This window comes from Acomys minous, assembly GCF_964271855.1.
Source record: "Acomys minous genome assembly, chromosome: 14".
Lineage (NCBI taxonomy): Eukaryota > Metazoa > Chordata > Mammalia > Rodentia > Muridae > Acomys > Acomys minous.
In genome coordinates, this window is record NC_140496.1 from 88,071,690 (window position 1) to 88,093,188 (window position 21,499).

At 44.8% G+C, this 21,499-nt stretch overlaps 1 protein-coding gene across 4 annotated transcripts in view; it reads right to left on the bottom strand.

The window, feature by feature from the left end:
• The window catches only part of NPNT (nephronectin), a 64,467-nt gene extending 48,293 nt beyond the window's left edge, over positions 1-16,174 (bottom strand). Inside the window, exons 1-2 of one of the 4 annotated variants that reach the window (XM_084756246.1) lie at positions 15,830-16,174; positions 13,941-14,041 (exon numbers count right to left, since the gene is read on the bottom strand). In XM_084756246.1, coding sequence (XP_084612372.1) covers positions 13,941-14,041; positions 15,830-15,900 — 172 coding nt within the window. In that variant the 5' untranslated portion in view covers positions 15,901-16,174. The remainder of the gene's footprint in view (positions 1-13,940; positions 14,042-15,829) is intronic. The other 3 variants (XM_084756247.1, XM_084756248.1, XM_084756249.1) reach the window with 3 other exon arrangements.
• Positions 16,175-21,499: the final 5,325 nt, after the last annotated feature.

Below are 21,499 nucleotides of genomic sequence, written 5' to 3' on the forward strand. Positions count from 1 at the left end.
TATAGTGCATGCATGCATGGTGTTGCATGCATGTGAGTGTGGGGGCATGCATGCCAGTGTGGGCACATGCAGAAGCTGGGCATCCACCTCTGTTCCTCTTTGCCTTGTTACCTTGAGATAGAGTCTCTTACTGAACTAGAAGCTGGTCCTTCTGGCTAGGCTGGCTGGACAGCAAGCTCCCTCCTGGGATCTGCCTCCTATAATGCTGGAGTTGGAGGAGCATGAACGGCTTTTCTTTTTTTTTACTGATTGCTGAGGATTCAAACTCAAGTCCTCCTGCTTACACTCACCCACTGATCTATCGCCTCAAGATTTGTTTGCTAGATTTTTTTCATGTTGGTTATGTTTATGATTTGCATTTTGTACTATGTTGCTTTTAATTTTAAAATAGTTCACCATATCTCAACGGCGACCCATTTATTTAAGTAGAATAATAAAACGCATGGAGTATTGTCTAAAGGAACTGAGGATAAATCAGAGCATAAAGCACATTCTGGATGGCATATCTAGAAGTTGTGTTTATGCTCATGTTTATGCATGAGAAAGAAAATGTAAGAGATTATTATTTCCTTAATAAATTCCATAACCAATTTTGAATACTTTATCTGGAAATAATATTTTAAACAAAAGAAAAAGGAGTCATTAAAGAATAAAAAACATCATTATTTTCAAGCCAGCTGTACTGGTAACACACAGCCCAACAGTTCTATCTAGCCAATTTCCTTATACTATCTTAAGTTTGGGTAGCATTCTTCTTAATTCACCTGAGTTAATTGGACATAGTTGATTTGGTAAACTGACTGGTGTCAGTATGCACACCTCTTAAGGCTTCTAAGTTAAATCTCAGCTGATGTCTCACATTCTAAAATTCACATTTCAAATCCATACATAACTTTGTTTTAAGTTAGAGGCATATTAAACATGAAATAGAAAGTTTCTGGGATTTATTCTGTGCTGATGGATACGGACATTTTCATAGGTAACCTGCAGCACAATGATTGAAAAGTTGCCAAAAACCAATCCCTTGCGTGCATTCTGTGCCTTAGTGTAGTGTGCGAAGCCTAGAACGGAGTTCATTAGGAACACGTAACACAGGAAAATCGGTCCCTCTTGCCTCCTGATAATTTGTTTCTCCACAGCTACTGTAAAATGGCCGTGGGAGTTAAATACATTCAACACTGCCAGCAAAGCCACTGGTTTACAGTTCAGGATTTGAGTAGCCTTTCTGCTCCAGTTCTTCTGAGATTTCTCATTGATAAATCACACTTTGCTATATGGATAAGTTTATGAGACTGTGACAAACCAAATAAACTATTCAGTTATCAGCTTTCCTTGCCTGCAGAGCACAGCTCTGTGGATTTGGAGGCAGGCCTGAGCTTCGGACAGGGTGAAGGGTGAAGGAGAGGTGTACTCGTGTGGTAAAGTGTGGACCTAGCATGTGAGTGAGCCCGGGAATGGAAAACAATCCTTATAGCCAAGCATGGTGGCATCTTGTCATACCAACATCCAAGAGGGAGAAGTAGAAGGGTCACAGGTGTGAAGGCAGCACTGACTACGTGTTGGGACTGGTGAGGGGGAAGAAGAAAAAAAGGGAGATGGGAGAAGAAGTCAGACAAGGGATGCGATAGAAAACCTCACCATGGTAGTAACCCTTTACCCTCACCCTGCCTACCTTCTGGTTTCCAGTTTACTGTAAAGGACTGAGAGACACCCCCCCCCCAACTGCTAGGCCATTTAAAATCTTTGGGAAGGAAACAATAAAGTACTACAAACTGAGATGGTTGGGACAATTACCACAGGAGGTAGCCTGGGGGCACAGAGCCCCTCAAATGTGTGGTCCAACAGGCCGGGTGCCAACGCCTCACGGTGACAACCAGAGGGACAGGAGAGGGAAGTAACAACATGTCACACTAGTTCCAGCTGCCAAGTCCTAACCATCAGCTACAGAGACTACCATATCCCAACCTTCAGTTTTATAGTTTTCATTGTCAAAAACTTGGCATTAATCTGGGAAAATCTCTTCACAGCCAATTACCCAGCTTGGCACAGTTACACACTCACATGCAGCACGACAGACAGCAGAGCACAGGCATCTGAGTCCTGGAAGAACCCCGCTTTCAGGAAGAATTTTAAATCCTATCTGAAGAAAATGCTCAAATACCACAAAATGTAGGAAATGGTGTGATTATCCAGTAAAAAAAAAAAAAAGCAACTAATGTCAGTAAATACCAAAATAGAAGATATTAAAGAATTCGGGGTTGTGGAAAGTCTAGGGGATACACAGATGGCTCGGTGATTAAGAGCACATACTGCTATTGCGAAGGGCACAGTGGGCTCCCCACACCCACCTGGAGTTGCTCACAATCACCTGCAACTGGAGCTCCAGGGGATCCAGGGCACTTTTTTCTAGCTGTTGCAGGCACCTCAATATGCACTCGTGTGTATGTACCTGCCCCTGCCTCGGCCGACCCATATATGTGAATTTAAATTTAAATTAAGAAATTGGGCTGGAGAGATGGCTCAGCATATAAGAGCACGGGCTGTTCTTCTAGAGCATCCAGGTTTGATTCTTAGCACCAACGTGACAGCACACAGCGTCCTGCTCCTTCAGTTCCAGGGGATCTGACGCCCTCTTCTGGCCTCTATGGACAACAGGCATGGACATGTTGCCAAGACATACATGCATGCCAAGCACTCATATATAAGTTGGGTAGATAGGTAGGAAGGATCTGAGGAATTGGGGGAGAAAAAAACATCATCAAAATATATTGTATAAAAAGAATTAAAATTAGGGGTGATGGTGGTGGCGCACACTTTTAATCCCAGCACTTGGAAGGCAGAGGCAGGCAGATCTCTGTGAGTTTGAGGCTAACCTGGTTTACAAAGAGAGTTCCAGGGCAGCCAGGGCTATTACACAGAAAAACCCTGTCTTTGGCAGGGAGGGGGCGGGAGATTTAAAATTAAATAAAAAGGAAAAAAAGAAAAAAAATCTATGGATAGAATAGTTCCTGTCAATTTAGCAACACACACCTTTTACCAGTCAGGGAACTCATTAAAATCGAAACTTATCATTTATGAAAATAAGATGAAAGGTTTTGGGTTTTGTGGCTATTTTGCTTTGTTTTGGTTTTGACAGGGTCTCATCCAATAGCTCTGGATGTCCTAGAACTCACTTTGTCGGCCAGGGTGGCCTTGAACTCATAGAAATCTGCCTGCCTCTGCCTCTCAAGTGTTGAGTTCAACAATGTGCACCACCATGACTAGAAAAAAATAACACCGATTGCACAAAGCACATATTAGCCTAAGAATTGTTGTGGGGTTTTCCTTCCTTTTGCATACATTTTTAAAATTTTTTAAATGGTGATGAAATAGCTCCTAACATTTCAGATTATATCTGAATATATAATCCGATATATGATATCCATGGATAATATCTATGGAAGGCAATGCTGACCAACCACAGGGAAACAGTGAGTTCTGGAGCACTTGCACCATTTCTCCACAGAACAATTAGATAGAAATTGACCAAATTAAGTATTTGGCTTTAAGCTTTTACTGACAAAAGTCCTCTATATCAAATCCTTAGACATAAGTCCTCCTTACCCGAAGTTTTGCGCCTACTAATGCTAGCTCTGATCTTTAGTATAAAAAGCTACACTGGACAGTGATGGCTTCTGATGAAACAGAGACACTATTTGTTCTCCAAAATCTACCTCATTCTAAAGCTGAAGACAACTTACACCATATTTGTGTCTACCTTTCTCCACCAGAATTACATTGCTTCAGCCGGTTTATCAGGATGAGTTGAAACTGACCTCCCTTGTAACAACTATGAAATGACAGGAAACGAACAAACAGAAGACGTGTGCGACCATTTGCCACACACCATAATAAATCATCTGGGCTGTAATATGCTCCCCTATGCTGCCTCTAATGGAAACTTTACTATGGCCATAATTGTCTCTTTAACTACATATTAATAAAAAGTAAGGGAATAAAAAAAAAACCCTAAGAAAATGTTGAAGTACATTAGCATAGAAGATTATTTTTGGTATTACTTAACCAAGCTATACCTCATAACATGCAACTTTTTAGTAAGCACAATTATTTTGTTTCTTGTCCTGACATATTCCTAGGGAGGTACTAACAGCCATGTTAGACCAACACAACTGATTTTGATTTTTTTTCTTTCAACTGATTTTCCCCCCAAGCTTAACTGTCCTGGCTACCCACTATTTCTGAGGACAGATCTCTCATGTGTTTTCATGCTAAGGCCTCAATTCTCCAAGGCTGTTCAAGGTGAGAATTCAGGCAGCTTGGACGGCTGCTTCGTGTCTGAGGAATAGGAACCTCTGCTCCTCCTATGGAGACAGGCCACACTGGATAGTGCCTCTCAGCACACACCATCTTTTGGTTACTATCTGGACTTTTGTGATGTTAGTTTTCACAGAGAGAGAGAGAGAGGGAGAGAGAGAGAGAGAGAGAGAGAGAGAGAGAGAGAGAGAGAGAGAGAGAGAGAAAGATAAAGGGAGGGAGGGAGGACAAGAAATTCTTACAGGGTTTATATGCACCAGGATTTCAGGTCCCATTGCCAAAGGCACTTGATGAGTAGCCCCTGTGAATTAGCCTTTCCTCACACTACAGCGAAAGGTAAAGACGCCCAGAACTTCCCTCATGCTCTGCCTCTCTGGTCTAGCTGAGCCTCGTGGCTTCCACAGAGCAGCTCTGTGAGGTCCGGACAGATCAGGAGACCCAGCAGAGCTCACAAGGTCTCCTCTGTACACCTAGAGAGGGCGCCGGAGAGGAGCCAGCACTGCTGCTGGGTTGAGTGGCCATTTACCATGCAGCCATGTAAGAAGCAAGTGGTGCCCGGATAGAGTATCTGTGTTTGTCTCTTTACCCCAAACCATAATCTACACGGGCATGATGGGGGCATAGTGAGATGGTGGTGAGTTCATATGGTATCTAATGAGTACGGATTAATGTAACGGTTTCCCAGTGACTCCTTTGCAGAACCTATTTATAGCGGAGCCCACCAATCCCCTGCCTACACTCATCCGCGATGCTTGCTTCCTGCTCTCTGTCTCTCACTTTTTACTTTGGCATTTCTTACTTTTTAAAAAGATGAGACTTGAAAAGCCTCATATTTTCCAAACAAGATAGGATATAAACAAATTATGAATGAAGAGATCAAGTCTACTTAGATTTTAAGGCATCGTCAAAGAGACCAAAATGTAGAAAGTGACTGAGTAGAAAACATCACTTCATAAAATCAGTCATCATTTATTTTCATTTCAGTTAAATTTTTAATAAAGAAAATGGACAGTAAAATTAAAGCTCTCTGTCTCTCTGTCTCTGTCCCCTCTGTCTCTCTCTGTATGTCTTTCTGTGTCTCTGTCTCTGTCTTTCTCTCTATCTCTGAACAGGATGTCACTGTAGAATTCTCCCATACTTAGTTGTATAGGGCAGTGCTGATGACACACATCCAGATAGTCACTGTAGAACATCTTGTAAAAACACATCAGAAGCTACCTTAGTGCATAGAAGTAGGAGATTATTATTGAGCATCTGCGTGATAGCAAACTGTAAAGCCATTTAAAAGACCGAGTCAGGTTTACATGAAGCTGTAAGGACTGGTCCTTAAACATTTCTGTAAAGGCATAGCAGAGTTTAAGCTACCGTTACATGAACAGTGAAAGTCTCAAAAATATTTAGACATTTCCGCAGAGATTAGTAAGCAACAATGACTGTCTACTGGAGACCAGAACTTAGTGTCAAAAAATATCAAGGTAACAAGCACTTACCACGACTGCAGCTCCCGAGGCTCCCTCTTTCCTCCCCTTTTCAATTCTTTTTACTTAAACATGCATTTCTTACCTTTTTTAAACAAAAAATGACTTATGCAAATAACTTATCCCCACAGTTTTGAAGGCTTTGGATCTTTTTGCCATAATGTGCCCCATATAGCTTTCCACCCTCAGATTCTACTCGACCCTCATAGATCACGGACCCAGGAGCACAGCACACACCACACACACAGCACACACCATGTACACAGCACACACCACGTACACAGGTACACTGAACTGCGGCTAAAGTGGAAAGATAACAGAAGCAATTCCTTAAAGAATATGTGAGTCTTTTGTACAAGTGAAAAAAGGCTCTAAAAGGGACACAACCTAATGGCTGCAAGCCAGGGGGAGACTTTGGCAAATGGACAAATGTCAGTCCATCCTGCCACCACTGGCCAAGTGTCACTGGTCTATGAAGAAAGGTGAAAGTAGGATCAGACTAAGCAGAGGATTCCTTGGAAGAGAGTAGGGAGGAAAGCATCCTAAAATCAGGCAACAAGCAATCAATCTCTGGACCCATCACTAGCAACCGAGAAACCACTCTCCAACTGACCAAAGCTAAGACTATGACATTTGGACATACCAAAAATTTGTCTTTCCTACATATTAGAAGACTGCAACTCTGAATTTTTCAACATTATGTTCAAGGTTATTTAGAAGCAGTGTACAGATGCAGCAGTAGAGGACTGATTAATTACAGGACAGATACACAATGGAGCACTATGAATTCATGAGGAGAGGCTTTTCCCATACAGATGCTAAGGAATAGCTTTAAGACGCTGTGTGAAGGAGGCCCAGGACAGTTTACTTTCTATGCCATATTTTTACAAGGCAGGCAGGTGCCAGGGGAGAAAGAGAAGCTACTCAAAGGACGAAAACTCTCTCTGAGTGGTACAGAAGACCATCTGATAACACTTATTTCTCTGAGGACAGTTATCTCCGGAAGTGAATACATTTTCCTTTCTAAATAAATTGATTCTTTAAAAAAAAAATGTTGGGAAAAAATGTAAAATCCTGCACAGGGCTAAAAGAAGAAGGCATGCCATCTTCAGTAGCACAAAAATTGGAATGATACAGAGAAGATTGGCATGCCCCTGTGCAAGCATGGCACACAAATTTGTGAAGCATTCCATGTTTTGGGCATCAGTTTCTATATTTGTGTGAATTTATAAGCTTGCAGTAGATTCTGAATGAGGAAAAGGAAAGAGAGAGGAAAAGGCACAGCTATTTTGTTTTTTTTTTTTTTTGTTTGTTTGTTTTTTGTTTTTTGAGACAGGGTTTCTCTGTGTAGCCTTGGCTATCCTGAACCCGCTTTGTAGACCAGGCTGGCCTCGAACTCACAGCGATCCACCTGCCTCTGCCTCCCGAGTGCCGGGATTATAGGCGTGCGCCACCACGCCTGGCTATGGCACAGCTACTTTTATGTTGTAGAAGAGACAGACAGTAAAGAAAGGCCAGGTCATGCCAGATGTGGTGGCACACACCGTTAATCCTAGCACTCAGGAGGTAGAGGCAGGCGGATTGGTGTGAGTTTGAGGCCAGCCTGGTCTACAGAGTGAGCCCAGGACAGCCAAGGCTACACAGAGAGACTGTGTCTCGAAAAACCAAATACATACATGCATACATACATAAGGAAAGAAAGAAAGAAAGAAAGAAAGAAAGAAAGAAAGAAAGAAAGAAAGAAAGAAAGAAAGACCAGGTCAACAGACTCTGCTTCCCTCGCCCCCACGCCACCACCACCACAGGGATGGTCCAGTCTGTGTTGAATAGCATCCCTTATTCACTGTGGGATCCACAGACTCATTCATCATCACTGATCATCATCTCAAAGCAGCTGGTTTGACTTGACGTGCACAGAGCACAAATCTGTCAGATAGAAGAGCGTCAACTAGAAACGGGAGGCAGAACACCTGCACAGGAGGGCATTTGGGGAGGAAGCACACCTGCTGTGTGCAGCTGATCCTGTCTCTGAGGAACAGCCCCTGTGTGCAGAGCCAGTGGCCGTCAGCATCCAGCACCGTGCTCTTGTGGCAGGGGTGTGAGGACAGACCCAGCCACTAACTCTGAAGAGTGTCCAGGGCTTCCCTTTCGCTAGCCTGCCCCTTCAGCTTGTGAAGTGCTAAAACTTGTAATCTGTAAAGGTTAAGAGCTGCCCAAATCATCTGCAGGAAGGCATTCAGGAAATTGGTGGCTCTAAACGGTATTACTGCAAAGACCAGGTCTAATCGTGGAAAGAAAGGAAAGAGCAAAGTCATTTCTTTACAACCTAATTTTGAAGACTACCCGCACTCAAAAACTACCTGTTTGAAAAGGTCAAGATTCTTCAACACAACTTTGCGCTTGGAATCTGCATTCCAAGGCCACTCAAAGTCACTCAAGGGACACGGTGTTCCTAAGCAGCCTTTCCAGGGAAGTGACAGTTGAATAACCTTTGTTACAACAACAGCAAACCCAACTTCACTTCCTAAGGATTTGGGGACATAAGTAGGTCTAAAATTATGCACAGCCTTGCTTTTATTCCTACCGTAAAACAAACAAAAGAGATTCTAGGTCCGTGTAATAGGGAGAAGGTGGTAATGAGCTGAGGACAATGAGGTACGATCAGTTCCATTAAGCTGCCCAGAGAGACCTGCCAGCAATCTTCCACATAGCTCCAGAGGCAGGACCTGCACCCCAGACTCCAGTTATTCCTGGGGTACACATGACCGGACAGTCATGAGTAAACTGTTATTTATAAGGTCTAATCCATGCTCAAGGAAAGTTGTTTTATTCATTGGCTACACATGGAAAGGTGCTTGCTAGCAGTAATGCTGGGAGTGGACTCTGGGTGGCACAGGCAGGAAACAAAGACAGATCCCAGGCCCATTGGGCCGTGACAGGAATAATATGTGTAACTTTCCAAAGATGACATCAGAATGCTGCATCTGTAGGCTGGTTGGTGCCGCTTGGTGACAAAGCACTTGCCCAGCATGTGCAAGGCCCAGGGTTTTATCTTCAAGGGCCGAAAAGAAGAATTTTCTAATTTCTAAATTTCTAATTTGCTTGTAATTCTTTTAAAGAGGATGGTCAAAATTTAAATTGCCAAAAACACAATTATGAAATTGTGTGAATGAAGACAGCAAATCAATGATCTGTGCAAGGATCAAAAAATTGATAAATTGCTTTCTTTTCCCAATACTCAGTTTCTGAGCAAAGACACAAGAAAGCAATCATAAATTTTAAGTATCTCATTTACTGTAATGAAGTTCTATGCTTTTATCAAACAGCCTCTTAGTTGAAATCCGGAAACAAGGCAGTGCCTTGCTGACCAAGCTTTCCTGTGTTCACAGCCACCAGCCGGCAACATACATTATCTAACTCCGATAACTAGACAGCTACTAATGGTTGCAGAGGGCTTTGCTATTCCGCAGTCCCTCCTTCATTAACCTCAAGGGTCTGAAATGCTCATGGGGGCATTCTGCAGCTAGGGACACGCCAGGAGGCGTGAGCCCAGAACCACCAGCAGTCTGTCTGTGGGTATAGGTGTCAGTCTTTCCCAACTCTCCAGTGGGCCCATTACAAACGATCTGCATTTTGCCCTGCTCTTAGGGATAAAGGGCCCAACCCCATTTTAACCCATAGCGTTCCCATCCGTTCCCTGACGGCCAGAGAACTCTGAAGCTGAAACCAGGAATGAGCTGCACTTCCAATTTCCCTTTGCATCTCCAGAAAGGGTTTTCAACAACAACAAAACAAAAAACAAAATAAAAACCAAACCAAAACAAACAAACAAACAAACAAACAAAAACCACTACTGCATTAACCCTGATCTCCAAGAAAAGAAGAAACTGTAGTGCCTAGTAGCAGACACCCCGTGTTCTTTCTCATCATGGAAGTTTCCGGATGGGGTTCCCAGGCAACCCACCTTGGACATAGGCTGATAGCTGAGCAGGTACGAAAGTAGGAGCTTGAGCACAAGGCCCAACTAATCTAGTGCTTTTCCTTGATCGCACTGCACAGTGAGCCTTTAAAATAAAATGTGAAAACCCAAGAAACCTCAACTACAAAGTCTCTACTTGGCAAGAGCAGAGCCAAAGTTAACACAGTAAAAATGAAATGTGTCACTGAAACGATGGGGGAGCTAAAGTACGGAAAGTTACAAGCAAGGAACAAATATGCAGGGACAATATGTGGGAGACCAGGGCACTGTGTGCTTTAAATATGTGGCCACCAATAGGTGAACACAAGGACATTTCGTTTGATAATAAAGAGCCCCCCGTTGACATTCAATAAATTTAAAGCCCAAGACAATTACAAAATCAAATGTGAAATTTTCAGTGTGCAAGAGATCTATTTATGAGCCAAGAACACAAAACAAAGAGTGAAAGAATAGAAAGACGCCAAGGGTCTAACCCAAAAACGAACTATGAAAACACAACCTGCCTATTTCTGGAAACTGCCATGCCTTTCCAGCATGGCAGGAATGCTGGGACTGGACTGTGAGTGGCACGGGCAGGGAACATGAGGACAGACCCCATGCCCACTGGGCTGTTCCTCTACTCTGTCCTTCAATAGTCACGGAGACATAGCAAGTCCCTGAGTTAAATGTGGCTTTGTGGCTAATGGTGGTAAGCCAGCGGGAGGTCAGACAATTCCATGATGCTGCAATATGAGTCTTTCCAAACAAGTCCAGGAAAAGGATAGCAAGTAGGAGTGAGATGTGGGGTGTTTTGTGAAGACATCTGACTCAGGTGACTGTTGGGTCAAAACATGTCATATGTATTCAACCCGATAGAGTAGACACCCGGCCATAACATCCGGTAGACAACATAATGTGGGCACCACTTTCCCCGCTAACACATCTACCTAGAGATAATCCGAAAGGCCCTGTGTAACAGATTGTTACAGCTTTGCTGTGCTTTGGGAAGGAAAGTACAAAGTGAGTCAATCAGAAGAGAACCATGGCGCCTTTGACAGCGAGATGACATGGAAAAGAAGCCTCAGGTTATTTAAGTGTCAGAGAGCTGAAAATATTTTTTCCATGTTATATTTTTTAGAACTTGGTTGGGAATCACATAGGTAACTGACTACCATACTTAATTAACACTAGGCATTTTCCTTGAATTGGATACAAAATTTTCAGTTTTATGTAAGGCATTCAAAACAGTGTTCAGAGAGGCTTCATTCAGCTCACAGGACACTTTCTGGTGCTGTTCTACCCCTTTGAGCTGACCTCTTGCCCTCACATTAGTTTACCTCAGATCAAAACAAAGGAAGGCCGATTCCGATTCCAAGCTGACAGGAGACATTTGGACTGTCTAGGATTCAGCAACAGAAAAACACACAGAAGAATAAGTCTACCTCTGAGTTCATCTTCACAGCCTCAGCACCACCAGTGTTAATGGGGAAGGCCCTTTTTCAATTTAAAGGAACTTCATTTCGCCGAGGCAGGGGACCTTGGAGCCATTTTTTAAAAGTTGGCCAGGTGTGCATTTTTCCTGAGTGAAGAACACAAAATCTGATAGCGAATTTACCCTTCCTGTGCCCTCTAGTGCCACAGTCATCATGAATGGTGAACATGACCCAGTACAACACCTGTAGCACTTGCTCAGGCCAGGAAGAGCGTCCAGTGTTTCCCAGGTGGTAACTCACTTCAGGGTTAGATGTCGTTAAGGTCTGTAATATTTCAGATTGATTCCAGAGATGAAGAAAAGGAAGCACAGGGGCGTGATGAGTTACCCAACCATGTGAAACTAGGCTGTCTAGAAGCAGAGGCTACAGATACGCTGGCTCCTGGACTTTGCCACACCTCCGATGAGCTGTGGTGTGTGCGAGGCCCTCTTACCTACTTTTGTACTGTGACCATCTTAACCTTCGATTTCTACACTGCACTTTCCTCACATCCTCAGAAATAAGGGGGGAAAGTGACATACTGAATGCCACTAAATGCCTTCTTTTAGAAACAAGAGGAAGTTTTGAAAATGACAGTGTCTGGGAGGGAGGCAGGAATGGGAGGATATAAGGGATGGGATAACCATTGAGATGTAATAAGAATAAATTAATAAAATAAAAAGAAAGAAAAGAAAATGACAGTGTCCCCAATCTGTTAGAAAAGGCACAGGAGAAAAAAAAGTCAGGGAAATCTCTGCTACACTCATAATGCCGCGGTGACTTGAAAAGGCCTCCGCACTTGTTCAGCTTTAGAGTCTGCCAAGCGAGTACATACTTGAGAAATTTTAATTACTTGGGTCAGGAAAATAAAACAGCTCCTGGTGTTGCTTGGGGAATTCCACAGCAGGACCTCTCGAGAGCCCAGGAGTTTTCACCCTAGAATTCTTTCAACACACCTGGCATCGAACCTACATTCTCCTAATCTCTGCCCGCAGGGCAGGTGTGAAGGTGTGGCCCGCTGCTGCACGTGGCGTTCTGCCAGTGCACGCCTCCTTGGCCTGGGTAGGGCTGGGTGACTGCTGGGACCTCAGGGCCCTTCGGTGTTCAATTCGCCAGTTTCCTGAAAGTTACAGCAGAGGAGAAGGAGAAGGAGCTCCTTCCTGCACTGAGGCTGACAGGTGGTTTCATCTGGGGTGGAATTATTTCATTGTTTCATTCTCTCTTTACCTTCTGGTAACTAAGCATGGTGCCTCACTAGCCTTGATTACGTGCGAGCCTCTGCCTGCCAGCACTTCTAACACCTGCCATGTATGTGGCACAAGGCTACATTCTACCAGCTGCCTTCTTCCCTCGGAACCAACACTGACCAGCCAGTGGAAGCCGGACAGTGTTGTCCTTCCATGTGCTGGAAGCCCCATCTCTCTTCACCAGGAAGCAAAGGCCCAAATGAGTAAGGGGCCAGCGCTTACAAGTGACAGGAAACCAAGTACTAGTTCTCTTCACCTGTCTGTCCTCAACCAGAGACAACAGCCCAGGTGTCCGTTAGTCAACCACTTTTCTTAAACATCAGCGTGTTATTGATAATGGCCGATGGGACTCCTCATCGTCTCGACGCCTCATTCTGCCGGGCTTCTTCACTCCCTCTGGCCTTCCTGATCACCCTTCTCCATGACACCTCATGACTGATGAGGCAGATGTCCCAATGTGGAGCCCCACTCAGTTCTCCCCATCTTACCAGATGTTATGTTCAACAGATGCTTCAGAAATCTACTTGATCATTTGGGGGTGGGATGTGTCTCTTTTTGGAGGGAGAGAGGAAAAACAGGAAGACCGGGACACATTTTTGAGATGCAGATCTAAGTGAAATCTGAGACATGTGCTAAACTACTCAAATTTTTGTTTATGACTAGGATTTTTTTTAATCATATACAGAAGTGTCTATTTTGATCAAGAATAAAATAGAAATCAGTGTTCTGATTTAGAACTTAACTATATATGACTTTGATCAATTATGGAATTTACAAATGATGTTTTCCAGATGTTTCCTATGGCCCCATTGGCTGGCCCATGTAGATATCAGTGCAACTTCCCTTGATAAAAAAGACTTGAAAATGGCAAATGTGCCACTTTACACAACAGCTCTGGTGAAGACTTTACAGGAACTCTTAAGTTCCAAGCTTATTTAGTGTAAATACTGTCTAGACTAATTATCTCATCCTCATCTTAGAGCTTAGAGCAAAGGAAGGAACAAGCCTGGAGTGGAAGGAACTGAGGACAAAATCTTAAATTGCAGCACAGGGCTAAAGAAAGAGATGGCTCAGTGGTTAAGAGCACTAGCTGCTCTTCCAGAGGACCCGGGTTCAATTCCGAGCACCCACATGGTGGCTCACAAACATCTGTAACTCCAGTGCCAGGGCACCCTCCGGCACCAGGTACTCAAGTGGTTCACATACATATACGCTAGCAAAGCACCCATACAAATAAAATAATAAAATAAATAAGTGAACAACACAGTAGGTGGCTCTCAGTGAGTGGCAAAGCTGGCACCATAACATAGGGGGTTTCTGGTTGGAAAGCGGCAGAATAAAGATTTGGGTCAGACTTGCACAGCGAAGACTTGCTCAGTAATGGCAAGCCCTCCAAAGTGCAGAGGCTACCATGGCCAAAAGACACACCCCAGCCACAAAGGGAACCGGAGCCTCCAGACCTGATACTCACGTTGACACTGTCCCCAGGACTGTCGAGCCCAGCCCCAGCAGCAGTCAATCCTGCTGCCATAACGACATAGGCCAATCGAAGAGACTATTTGCCTGGGCCACCTACCAAACAAACAAACAAACAAAAAAATTAAATAAAGAAAGAAACCTGAGATTTAAAATATTTGTCTCTTTGTTTTATTCAGAAAAAAAAAACACTTAAACCACACCCAGCAATTTTCTACGAACTCCCAATGTCTGCAGGAATTTAAAGGTAAGACACCTTCTCAGTAATAGCTTTGCAATGACCTAATTTCTACTTGTAAAGGTAACACACCCAGTACACAGGAGTAAGGAGAAGAGGCAGTGCTAGCTGAAACCAAGAAATCTCTCAGGCCACAATGCTACGGGTGGTTTCTAAAACCCTGAAATAACACAGACTCCCCAGACTCACAGCTGATGGGGGGGGGGACAGTTTTGATTAACGCACCATAAGCTGAAAAGTGCTGAATAACAGAGAATCTGTCAAAGTGGAAAGAATTTCTGACTCGGATAAACGGCAGATCAGGAAAAGGGCAAGGAGAGGTTATTGAAAAATGAAATGCAACAAAGCTCTTTTGGATACAAGCGCCCCCTCTCACCGCTGCCTTACTATAAGAGACGCGTGAAACCAAGGAATACTGACCGTGGCGAGCATATCAAGTGTCCTTGTGTTTTATAAGCTGCGTGCATCAGCAATTCATATTATTTCACTAATGTAAAGTATACCCAAAGAGACTGAAAGTTTAAGATGCAGATGTGTGCATCAGATCACACACGGGTGATTGCTGTCCTGTTTTAGATTCACACTTATCAGACTTTATTCCTGTAAATAGGCTGTTCTGGACGCCTTTTAAAAGCTATTGTACATTACGTGTGTGTGTGTGTGTGTGTGTGTGTGTGTGTGTGTGTGTGTGTGTGTGTGTGTTTCTTGTGAATGTGTGTGCCTCAAAGTAATGCACCACAAATCCAAATGTGGGCAAAGAATTGCTTTTGAAAAATAAAAGGCTTAGCCTCTGGCTGCTCTCCACTTTTCCTTAAACTCTTTATCTTTTAAATTCATCTTCGCTTTGCCCTCAGGCCCAAAGTACACAATAACCCCCAACTTTCTATTTCCTCCGATCAGGTGGTGGACCTGGAGCTGTGCCTTTTCTCTTCCTAGCTCCGTGGCTTCCCTTCCCGTCCCCTCCAGGGACAGGAAAGCCAATCAATCCTGGAATTGATTCGTTCCAAGATTGCAGGTAAAACAGGTGCGGCATCTTCAAGGCAGCACAGGGACAGGCTCTGAGGGGTGGGGACATGGGTAGGTGGCTGTGTGAGCCAGCGGGAAACCTGTCCAGCTGAGGCCTTCAGCAGGGACAGAGGGGAACGACCCTCACGCAGAGCCCGGGCTCTGCGGGAGAGCGTGAGCTGCGCAGCCTCCGCTGGGACTTACTGAGTGACAACAGAGACCCTGTGGGAGGTTGTTGGGACCTGTCAGAGCAGGCAGCAGTCAAGCTGGCAAGGTCTAAGCGGTGCCGCGTGGTCCCCACCCCATACAGACGCCGTGCGCCCCCTCTCTGTCCTTACGTTGAGCTTCTGTCCCCACCAGAAACCAGGCAAGGAGCCCCTCAGGTGCCCCTTGTTTCCAAGTCCCGTCCTTACTTCCATCCTTTATCGAGCCGCCCGGTCACCTGCAAGTTTCCCCTCCGGACACAGTCCACCCTGAGCACTGGCAGCGGGCTTCAGGGACGCCCCGCGCCTCACCTGTGTCCCGGTGCCGGCCCGCGCTCACCGCACACGAGGCAAGAGCCTCTCCTTTACCAGCCCCGAGGCGGGCGGCGCGACCGGAGGTCCCTGCTGGAAAGAAAGGGCACCCCGGACCCTCCTCACCTCCCGTCGAAGTTGGCGGCCGCCTGCAGGTAGAGCGAAGACGCGAGTACCGCCGCCAGGAGCACAGCCATGCCGGCAGGCCAGGGCGCGGGGTCGCTGAGGGTTCTAGGAGTAGTGCGTCCCGGGATTTCCCGGCCGCCTTCGGCGCGGTACCCGCAGCTGCTGGGACGCACAGGGCGCGGCGCGCAGCCGGGCAGGTCTGCGGCGGGCTGGCAGAGCCCCTCTGGCTCCCTCCCGGCGAGGGGAGGTGCTGCGGCAGGAGCCGCACCGCCCGCGGGGAGGGGCGAGGCGGGAGGGACGCGCCGCGCAGCCCGCCACCCTCCCTGCCCAGCCGCCCTGGTGCCCTAGGCGCGCGCCGGGGCTCGCCCTCCACGGGCCCCCGGGGCTGGGGAGAGTAGGGGGCGGGGACGCCGCGCACAAGCAGCTTTCGCCACGGGAGGCGCTTGCCCCGGGCTGCGAGAAAAGTTCCCAGGACAGCTGGGAAAAGGCTAGCTAGGGGTCCTGCCTGAAAGGGTGAGCCCAACCGCTGGAGGCTGAGACTGGGGATGTGGGAGTTTAGGGGAGGTAAGCGCTCTTCAGGGATCCCCAAGACAGTCCGCCCCCCAAGGGAAAACCCAAGTTTTCCGCACCTATAAGGGGAGGCTCTTGGACTGATAAGGAAAACAGACTCAGATTGCTTCTCCTTTAGAGCTTGCATAGCCCTGAAAAAAGGAGGTTTGGCTCTCAAGTCGGATTTTGGAGACTGTGCCTGCCTCCTGCAGCTCCAGTGGGTAGAGCAGGTGCCCCCAGCCCTCTCCCCGTTCCTCCCCTCCCCCTTTCCCCACCCAGCGCTCAAGGAAGAGGAGTCAGCACTTAGCCGGCTTGTGGTGTAGCTGGTCTTCAGGGGACTCTGAGGGACTGTTTGAAGTGCTTACTACGCTATTGTTACTGAGTGAAAAGCATTGTACCAAAGAACTGAAAATATACGATTCTCATAAAACATTTATTCAAACTTAAATAATTCCTCTCCTTAAACCATACCCCCACATGATTTATAGCTTACAGCCATCTATAATGAGATCTGGTGTCCTCGTCTGGTGTATATGTAGGCAAAACACTATGTATATGATAAATAAATAAATCTTTTAAAAAGCCACACCCCCAAAAGCTGACTGTCCTGTCCCCTCTCTCCTCAACCCATGGCTTTCTGGCACTTTCTAGGCATACCTGCGCATGAAAGACATTGGCTGTCTCACTTCGTTGCTCAAAATTCACCCAAAGAGCTAGATATGGATACTATTTAAAACCCTTATCTACCCCTCTGGTGTCACTTCCCATTATACTTTGTTTTTTCTCCATTCTACTGTGTGTGTGTGTGTGTGTGTGTGTGTGTGTGTGTGTGTGTGTGTATGTGTGTGTGTATATATATATATATATATATATATATATATATATATAGAGAGAGAGAGAGAGAGAGAGAGAGAGAGAGAGAGAGAGAGAGAGAATCTTTCTGATATAAAGTACACCCTACAAGAATAGTTATCTTTGTTTAGTGCCTACAACATTGCCTGGCACATAATAGGTGCTTACAAATGTTTGTTGTAAGAATTCACTACATTACAAATGTCACTCCCCACTCATCTTGCTTCAAATTGTTAATGAAAAGCTCTGTGTCAGCGTGGCTTCACTGTCCTGACTTAACAGCTTGTGTAAAAATAGGAATTTTCTGCGAAGAGAAGGAAAAATGATGGTTCCAACTTAAACGTCTCTTTGATTTCCAAGTTGTTTCTGTTAGCAAAACAAGTTTCTATTTTAATCTCAGAAAGTATCCATGCCAGTTCAGGCTTGGGACATTGTTTTAGGCAAACAGCTTGGTGTCATCCATTTCAGATGCTTCTAATGAAATCCAAAAAAATGTAAGAGTCAAAATATTTTTTTTCTGCAGAAAATCAAACCTTTGTAAATGTAGTGTAGGCTTGCTTCCAGGCCACACCAGCCACTCCTTAGTGGCTTTCATTGCTTACTGGCTCCAGTGTTGGGTTTCCAAATAAGCTTCAACACACTGGATATTTGAGTTAACCTATAGGCTAGAAAATAAATACGGAAAAGAGAGAACAAAAGATGGAAATAACCTGGCTATCTGTACACTCCTCTGATGGAGATCGGTTTTGGCCAAGAAAACACTCCATCTTCCTTTTTCACTTGAACAGTCTCCATTTTTACACTTTTGGGTCCATGCTTAGATTTTCCTCCTTTCTCCTGTGATATGGACTTCTATAATATTACATAGTCCCGAGAGCAGCTCTTGGTGAACTGTGTTGTCCTTGCCTCTCTGCCACATTAGGTCTCTCTAGCTAACGGGAAGCCGAAGATGCTACCTATCTTGTCACTATACCCCCACGCTGCTCAGCACAATGACTGGCAGGAGGCTTAAATGGGCGTGCTTTTAGTTGCTGTGATTTGGCACCCTCTGGAGAGGTGGGTTTTGAACTAAGACTGAGGTGAGAGAGAGAGGCACAGGAGGTATAGGTGGGTGTCCAGCGCCTTCCTTTTTCTCCCTCAGGGTCTGATGCGACCCTGTGATGCAAACCAGTGAACAAACTACCGCTCCCCCAGCCCAGCCGCAGTGCGGTTGGTTTACTGCTGTCAAAAGGTCTGTGAAGGGGAGAGATCACACAGCTGCTGCCACACAGTCACCCCCGCCCCCATCAGTAAGAAATCTGTGCCTGTTCTGGCAGTAGAAGAAGAGCCTTGGTCAGGCAGTGTGGTCAGCTTGCTTCCTTGGATCCACGTTGCCCACAGCCATGCCCAGCCACATCAGAGATCACTGTTGGATGTATGCCCTCATTAGGGACTCACAGCTCCCTTTCAACTGGCACAGTTTTGAAGGCTTGAGCCTTTGTTGCTTTAAGGAATTCAAAGACAGACATTTTCAGGCCAGATTCATGGTTTCTGTGGCAACTAGGCTTCTTTAAACCCCCACAAGCTTGTGATCTAGTTGCTCCCAGTTCATTTCTTCTGCCGATAATCACAGCTAACATAGGTCCTAGGCCTGGTCCCTAAGCGTTAGTCCTTTGCTTCTTCCTCTCCGTGCCTTCCTCTCTCATCTTTACAGACAGCAGACACACAAAAGCTGTGTGTGTGTGGGGGGGGGGTTCAACACCCTGACTTTGACCATCTCTTTATCTCTATTAACATTTGAGGCATAAAAGTAGCTCTTCAACATGGCAGGCCCTGAGATGTCAAGATATTCCACTTCCTTCTATTTCTGCATATAAAGTAAGCAGCTCCTAGCTGAACTTTCTTCTAGTGCCTTACCCAAAGCAACAAGGAGCAGAAAAACACACCAACAACCCCATTTTTTTTTTAACACTTCTGTATCTGATGCGTCTGTACATTGATCTGGTAGGAGACCATGTGACCTATATTGCTGGAAAAATGACTTGCACATAAGTAAACCGTATTAAGAGAGAAGCAGATACACTGAGTAATAAACCATAACATTTGACACCCTTTACGTGGCTTTTCCGTGTTAATCTCTTGGAGGGACCCTGGACACCATGCCTATAATAGTTGGCTCAGAGATGGTCCAGATAGAATAAGATGATTATGTCCAGGCAGTTGCACATACAATGTTTTTCTTTACATTTTGCACCTGCGCTCTGGGGATGTGTGAGCTGTTTGCTGAAGAGGGGCGCTGGGTGACCCTGTGTAGGCACAGTGTGGTCACCACCCTTTATCCTTCAGAAAAGGCAGGTGCCAGACGTAGTCATGATAGTCTTGTGGGCCCAGTTGTTTAGTTACATCCAAGACAAGCTCCTTAGAACATGAAACAACCTATGGAGACCTCATTTTTAAAAGTAGTTATTTTTATTATTTGCAGAATAGATATGGATTATAACATGATAGAATCAAATCTCAAACAAAGAACAAGAATATTATATATGATGGTGAAGTATTGGGAAATTCTTATTAATGTTAAGAAAAAAGATGAAGGGTTTTTTTTTAAATCTTTGTTTTAATCCTGGAAGCATTTGATACAATTAGACAAAAAAGTATGTTTTGAAGGCATGAGGCCATTTTCTATTATTTGAAAAAAATGACACAGTTGTGTAACTGGATAAAATGAGTTAAATTCAGATCTACTGTAGGGGTGGAGAGAATGGAGAGAGGCTCAGCAGCCAAGAGGGCTCGCTGCTCTTTCAGAGAACTGAGTTCTATTCCCAGCACCCATGCCTGGTGGCTCACAACACACATGCACACACGCACGCACGCACACACACACACACACAACTCTCTTCAAAAAATCTTTAAAATAAAGTAAAATAAGTCTACTGTAGTAGCTGAGGATAAGAGAATCGCATGAGTTGACAAATTCAATAGAACTTGGGCAACATAATGAGACCCTTTTTCAAAACAAAAACATAAAGCTGCTTAGCTATAAAAAATAGTAATTTAAATATATATAAGCATTAAAATATAATAAATCCATTAACACTTAACAATTCAAAATGTTTATGTTAGTTTTCTCCTTACAACAAAAGTATTACTCTTTTAGCTAACATAACTCATAAGGAAAGAAAAGCTTCAGGCACAGTTATTTAAATTCTGAGTATTTCTCATCCATTTTCAAATAAGTTTGCAAAGGATAATGGAGGGCTTTATTTGATATTCTTTGGATTCTATTTGAATTTAGCTGGAAGAATCGAAATGGCCAGGGACACCAGATAACCAATTGTAAAGTGCTCCCCAGAGATCTCAAATAGAGTTGTATTTAGTCTCCTTCTCTTCCTCCTCTTTTTGTGTCACAGATAGTTTTTGCTCACAAATTTTTAAAAAGTTTTGATTCGTCTTTTTTACTTATAAACCAGGGAAGACTGTTGCATGTTTATAAGACGTGTTTAGTATCACAGAACTAGGAATGGTGGTGCTACCTACCTCTGCAACACACTGTCCCAGACCCACAGTGAAAATTCTTTCCACGAATGCAAAGGTCAGAGGCTGGGCTGCTGTCTTGAACAACCTTCTGCAAGTGGCTGTGCAGGAACTCGAGTCTCCCGTGGCTCTGCTTCCTTCAAAACAAACTCTTATATCCTCTGGTACTGCTGTGGGGATTGTGAACACAGCAGAATGATGTCACCTGGCTCCTGGCATGCCCATGGGGTGGGGGTGGGGATGGGGGCAGTTCTTGATTACACTAAGTCAGGTGGGAGGTCAGATCCACACACCACACCACACACACCTTGATTGTGAACTGTATAAAAGGAGAAAGGGAGCTGAGTGGAAGCCTGAATTCACGGTCTTTGCTTCCTGATTGTGGGTGTTGTAGACCAGTTGCTTTGAGCGCCTACCAACTTGACATGATCGCCTACACCTTTGAACTTTGAGCCAGATTTAACCCCTTCCCCTCCTGTTGTTCTTGTCAAGGTGTCTTATCATAGCAGCAGGAAAAGAAGGTACGGTATCCCTCTCAATTCATTTTATTTTACCTTGCCCCGTGGGTGGAAAGATAAACGGACTAGTGATGTCTCAGAAATAGTTTCTAGTTGGGCCCCAAACTAGCTGAGACTTGACAGACAGAAATGCTACAGCCATCAGAGCTTGCCAAGCAGAGTTTGTCAGAAGACCAGCAGGGGAGAAAAAAACCTAAAAAGACAGTAAATGCTAATCAATGCCAAAGAGAAGGCAGAG